The 6,071-nt window shown below is 36.2% G+C and overlaps 1 protein-coding gene across 3 annotated transcripts in view; it reads right to left on the bottom strand.

Annotated features, from left to right (window-relative positions):
• Nucleotides 503–6,071, bottom strand: part of LOC107626414 (serine/threonine-protein kinase CTR1) — a 6,993-nt gene continuing 1,424 nt past the window's right edge. The window contains exons 3-17 of one of the 3 annotated variants that reach the window (XM_016329292.2): nucleotides 5,594–5,895; nucleotides 5,364–5,508; nucleotides 5,116–5,219; nucleotides 4,697–4,905; nucleotides 4,020–4,325; nucleotides 3,478–3,518; nucleotides 3,113–3,181; nucleotides 2,903–3,003; nucleotides 2,682–2,766; nucleotides 2,475–2,573; nucleotides 2,186–2,395; nucleotides 1,537–1,631; nucleotides 1,258–1,458; nucleotides 1,087–1,149; nucleotides 503–816 (exon numbers count right to left, since the gene is read on the bottom strand). In XM_016329292.2, the coding sequence (XP_016184778.1) occupies nucleotides 1,350–1,458; nucleotides 1,537–1,631; nucleotides 2,186–2,395; nucleotides 2,475–2,573; nucleotides 2,682–2,766; nucleotides 2,903–3,003; nucleotides 3,113–3,181; nucleotides 3,478–3,518; nucleotides 4,020–4,325; nucleotides 4,697–4,905; nucleotides 5,116–5,219; nucleotides 5,364–5,508; nucleotides 5,594–5,895 (1,875 nt within the window). In that variant the 3' untranslated portion in view covers nucleotides 503–816; nucleotides 1,087–1,149; nucleotides 1,258–1,349. Of the gene's footprint in view, nucleotides 817–885; nucleotides 1,150–1,257; nucleotides 1,459–1,536; nucleotides 1,632–2,185; nucleotides 2,396–2,474; nucleotides 2,574–2,681; nucleotides 2,767–2,902; nucleotides 3,004–3,112; nucleotides 3,182–3,477; nucleotides 3,519–4,019; nucleotides 4,326–4,696; nucleotides 4,906–5,115; nucleotides 5,220–5,363; nucleotides 5,509–5,593; nucleotides 5,896–6,071 lie in introns of those variants that run through there. The other 2 variants (XM_016329291.2, XM_016329290.2) reach the window with 2 other exon arrangements.

The following is a 6,071-nucleotide window of genomic DNA, read 5'->3' on the forward strand; positions in this document are numbered from 1 at the left end:
CTAGATCTTTTATTTGTTGAAGGTCTAAAAACACGTGAGTTTTTCGTTCTTTACTCACGTCAATATTTTCTTTGATGAAGTGTTGTGCGGATTGAAATCCCAATCACAAAAACGAGAAAAAAGAATAAGGAAAGAAAAAGTGGAAAATCAGAAAATGTAAATAAGATTTTGTTCTAGTTGCGAGACACGCTTCATTTATTACTGGCCTATTAATTTGCCAATAAAATTCTGACAAATCTTAGTGTCTAATATATAACATTGACTTTCATAATTGCTTTTTACAAAACCGAGTTAGAATTTAATTGAACGAAGATTCTAGATCAACGTGCCAGCAAAACGATTTGGAATAGCTAAATTGTGGGGTCATATCTCATGGGCTTTATTTTCACTTGCAAATTGTAAGACGAACTCTCGTTCAAGTCTTTTAATAACATAAACATGGGATTTTTTAAAACTTAACTTTGTTATGTGGTTAGCGTAAAATTTGTTGGATTTATAATGTGTTGTGACTTATGAACTATGAATAATCCATTACGAAAAGAATAACGAGAGTAAGAATTGTGAAAATGGCAGCCATTAATATTAATAACAGAAATTATAGGTACAAGCCGTGTGAACCGTGGAAGCGAGTGTGAGTGGTTTGAACTTTGAATAGTGAGGGGACCAATTTGGATTGAAAGGGTTACTAACCACTTTCAAATGGTATTTGTGGTGCCCCCTAATTCTTGTTCACTGCTACTCTCAACTTCAAAAAGAACCAAGTTGTCCTTTGCTGCTGCCATTTGTTTTGTTGGAAGATTCAGAAAAAGAGAATCTCTACAAAATAAGGAAATGAAGGGACATAGTCAAACAAGATTGACTAGTGAAGCCGCCAGATTCAGTTAATGAAATGAAAAGCTGGCCCAAAAGAATAGTGAAGCGTAAATTACCAGCAAAGCTGATTATCATTAAGTGAATGTAATTACAAGGGGAAAATTTTCTTACATACAAAATCATGAAAGAAGAAAAAAAAATAATCAAACATTTCTTCGTCAAATTACAAGATCACCTAATCAAACAATTTTGTTGGAACAAAGATGGAGTAACCTTGCATTGGGCTGAAAATCAGTATTCTGAAATCAGAATTAGAACAGAGATGTACAAATTGACCTGCAAATATAAGATTAAGCATTAATTATACTAGAAGTTAAAAAAACAATTAAGTCACAATCGTTTAGACAAGGATTTGGCAAGATCACAACGGAATTTGGCACGTACCTAGGACAATTAAAACAGTGTAATCCTGTTAGACATCAAAACCAATAAAAATCCTGTGGTATGTGCATGGATAACAAAATGGCTTCCAACCATTATGTAAGTAGTGGCATGTTTGGATGACCAGGTTGAGATGTAGGGGCTTTGATCAATGGCCTCAAAGAATCCATAATACTTGCGAAAGAAGGGCGTTTCCAGGGCTCACTGCAGTAAAAAAAAGTATATCAATTAAGTCATAATATTGAGGCGGGATTCGAAGATAGATGATGTATCTGAACTCACTCAGCCCAACAAGCCTCAATTAGTGCAGCTACGTGGGGATTCAAATCATGTGGAATATCGAGTCTTTTCCTCTTAAAGCCAACAGCTGCTACAACCTACAAGGAAACAGTATGCACAGTGAAGACTGAAGCAATACAGAAGCACTATATGCAAGTTGAACCAGACCATCATGAAACAGGATAATGCTCTGAAGTCAACTAAGAACCTGCAATAATAAAATACTTCTATATACTCCATCAATCCATCCACACTGGCCATTTTGATGAAAATTGATAGTCTCGTGTTTTTTATCCTCATGATCACATTATGATCAAGAAGAACAGCCACTAAAATTAGCTTCATAAATTTTAACAGGATCCTAACCATTTAATGTACACTTGTGTGAGTTGTGCCTATCTCTCTATTCACATGACTTGAAATATCCATAAGAAACATGAGATGTTGCATTCTCTCAATTGATACTAGCTTCATCCTATATACATAACTTTCATATTTTTATTAGCACCACTTCAGCAGCATGACATTGTAGACTATATTCTCATGCTCGCAAGTATCAATCTAAATAATCTTCCACATGAACTGCAGCAATATAATCATAACAAAACTCTAAGCACACTATAATTTTATTTATGATGGGTAAACAACAAACCTGTGCTGGATTCAAATTACCCCATGGCTGTTGTAGGGTTGCAAGCTCCCACAAGATTACGCCAAAGCTGTACACATCTGACTTCTCATTTGATGGCTCGTCACGAAGAACTTCTGGAGCCATCCACTCTCTGCATCTTACAGTTCCAGCAGCTGACTTGGATGAGAGAAATGTATTGGCCTTTAATCGAGAGAGCCCAAAATCACAAACCTAGAAAAAAAGGTACAAGAAAACTTTCTTAAGTAGCAAATTTGACTATTTGGTGTACTAGAGAGATATCCATTATTACCTTCACTGTGTATTTCTTGTCAACAAGAAGGTTTGGAGACTTCAGATCTCTATGAACAATTGGGGGATTACGTTTATGAAGATAGTTCATTCCCTTTGCCTAAAATGAGAAATGATATTGTTACCAAAGAAAACAAGGGTTATGACATTACAAATTTAAAATATTAAAATGAAGCAGAAAAATAATATTTATTTTCTAAATGCATACCACATCATAAGCCATACTAAGCCTACGCCTCTCATCCAGCACCTCTTTGGCACCAGGTCTGTGCAAGAGCCTATATAAGCTACCCCTGCACTCGGTTCAAAATCACTTAGAATCTCATGGTTAAAATATCCTATAGCCATAAAAAATATTAAAAAAGTTAAAAAAAATAAAAACTCTTTTCAGGAGAGAGGATGAAAGACAGGTAAAGAGGTTTCATAAACCTGGATAAATATTCTGTGACAATAGATAAATTAGGAGGCTGAGTGACCGCGCCCATAAATAAAACAATATTTGGATGCCGCAATCGTTTCATTATTGCAACCTAGCAAAAGAAGTATAACTCAAATCAATGGCAAAAAATTATATTCGAAGAGCAACAGGCATTTCCTCTACATTAAACATGGTCAGAACTTATATTCCTTTGAGCATACCTCCCTCAGGAATTCCTTGAAACGTTCAGCATGAAAATCTTGTTCCATCAAAATCTTAACAGCAACATCCTGCAATTTGTAATGTTTTGGACGAGGTAGACAGTTAACAAATTTTGGCATGAGGCTTGAACTAATTTCACTATATTTGTACTTGATATAAGTTTTTCATATAAATATGAACATAATCTTAGTCATTTGTCTCACAATATATCATTTATTTGTTTTTTCATTTTATTGCCTAAATAGATTATCTGATATCTCTTTACATTCAATCCCAATACTTTCAACAGAAACAAGTCAAACAACCATGTGTGTGTGTGTGTGTGAGAGAGAGAGAGAGAGAGAGAAGAGAGAGAGATACTTACTGAGCCATTCCACTCAGCACGATGTACAGTCCCAAAAGAACCTGAAATATAACAGATTATTTCCAATTAACAAATGCTAATACCAATTACGCAAATAATGGTTCAAGAAGAACCAAGTGATCTTACCTATATTTATTAAATGGTAACTAATGTGTCATTTAGGTCTGTATCAGATCATACTTATAATAAGAGGATTTGTAGGAGCAAGGTAAAATTTTATCATTGCGTGATATTTTCATAGCTCTTTATTTAATTGAAGGATTGTTCTGATGGTTTCCCTATGAACTATGGTGTTCATTCAAATCATAAATTCTTTAAGGGAACCTCCCTGTCAACTATGTAATTGGCTTGGCAACAGTATTGTACTTATGAAGTTATGAGCTTGATTCTTGTATTCTTCTTTTGCCATCGCTAACGATGTTATCCATTCTACTTATCCGGGTTATTTTCTCTCTAAGATATGTCTGTTTCGTCACCAGAAAAAATGAAGCTTTCTTTTATAGGGAAAAAATAAAGTATAATTTATAAAGTAGGAGATATACCTGATCCAATTCTCTCTTTTAAAACAAGATCACTCCACGGTATGTCCAAATCCTCCATGTCAAGTGAAAACTCCCGTGGAGGTAATGGGGGTTGTATACCAACTGGACGCTTAAGTTTTACAGGCAGTGGATCCTTGCTACTGTCTAAAATATTCTGCGGGCTACATGATTGGAATGCTTCAGAACCTTGATCACTTGTGCTTGGATGCAAAACATGTGGATGTACAGGTAGGTGAGAACTTATGGTGCTATCATTTGAATTAGGCCTAGGGTTATTCCTGTCCTTGCACTTTCCATCGAACTGTTCTGAAATGGAGAATCCAGAATCTATCAGTACACCTCCTGTGATACAAAATTCAGGGTATCCTGTACTAGCAACTGGTTCAGGTGTAACAATAATTATATGTGCATAAGTGCATACCAGATTACAGAATCACGTACAAAACTACAACTAATGTCCACCTCACATGAAGGACTATGCAAAGATATGCTTTTTGGCCTTATTATAGATGTCGAGTAACAAGTTTATCAAAAATTAGATCCACTACTCATTGTACCGTATGCATGTACTATTTAGAAAAACAATTGAATATATATCACATAAGTGGAAAAAATGAAATGATAATATCAGAAACCCAAATTTAAAGTAGTATATATTGCAAGACATGAGAAACTACCTGCAGAACTGTTTTCAAAAACAAGCTCAAGGGATTGACAGTCAGAGAAATACTGTTGGGCCAGTGACCTGAAATCAATGGTAGGTTCAGCTGGTTTATGTCTGGGAAAGCGCAACGGTGAAGAAAATGAGATGGAAGATGGACCATTGAGCAAGGAATCAGGCTCGCACAAGTATCCTGGCCTCCCAATAAAATCAACAAGATACTCCCTGTAATTAAGTATATCAGAAACCAAGTGTGATTACTATTATATTGGGGAACATCTAATTTAGATGTCAATGAACATTCAGGCTAACCACAGACTTATGCCCTGTCACACCTTTGCACAACCATCATGATAACCCATGCAAACTAATTTTCGGAATGAAGCTCTAATTATAAACAGAAAAGTATACATGCATAGCAAAAATACCATATACCTCTCAAGCCCAAATCGGACAAGACAAGATGAAGCATCATCCCGTTTGCAATATTTACAGCCCTTTGCAATTCGGCAGGGTAAGTCAATGGCATCGGCTAGTACCTGAAAAATATTAAACAAAAAGCATGTCATTCCAAAAACACTGCTTTAAATATGGTTAGTGGCACGTGCTATAGAACAAACAAGTCAACTTAGCCAACATACATAATCATAACCTTAAAGCCCCACAGAGAAGTAGAGCCTTACTTTGAATAATATAGCACGATGCCTGCAGAGGCCAACAGATAGACTACCTATGGGAACAACGACAGAGCCTAAGCAATCCTTCAGATCATTACTGCAATCTTTCCAGATGGAAAAGAAGTCATCCTCCGCAACAGAAGCTGAACCCCTTATTATAGCAATAAAATCATGTTAGACTGACAGACCAGACACTAGGCTAACTAGGTTAGGCCAAGAATACCAAGAAGGCTTACCCCATACGACTGCAAACCAGCTTGGAAAGTTGATCGACAACCTCGGTGGGTGTTATGCTGCTAAGAGAAATACTATGTACTCTGTTTAGCAGTTCTTTTAAACTAGGGTCACTTCGCCGATCCACCAAAACTACTTCAAGTGAAGAATCACTGCCAGGGTCCACAGACTTAAGTGTATCAACTGATGGAATTCGGCCATTTTCTTGCAGATCAGTGCACACTGTCCATACATAGGAATCCATCCCATAAATTAGGTAAAAGCCATCAGGAACCTTTTCGGAGTATGACAGGCAACCATTCACCTGATGCACACAATTAATAAGACAATAAATCAGCAATTGCGTATCAACCAATAAGTGAAGCAAATTATCCACATGAAAGTCATCAAACAATTTCTAGTTTCCTCCGTCTACTTTCCCAAACACCCTGAAAAATTTTTCAAAAAGAAAAATAGGGTGGGGGAGAGAGAGAAAGGAAT

Source organism: Arachis ipaensis, chromosome B02 (genome assembly GCF_000816755.2).
Source record: "Arachis ipaensis cultivar K30076 chromosome B02, Araip1.1, whole genome shotgun sequence".
Lineage (NCBI taxonomy): Eukaryota > Viridiplantae > Streptophyta > Magnoliopsida > Fabales > Fabaceae > Arachis > Arachis ipaensis.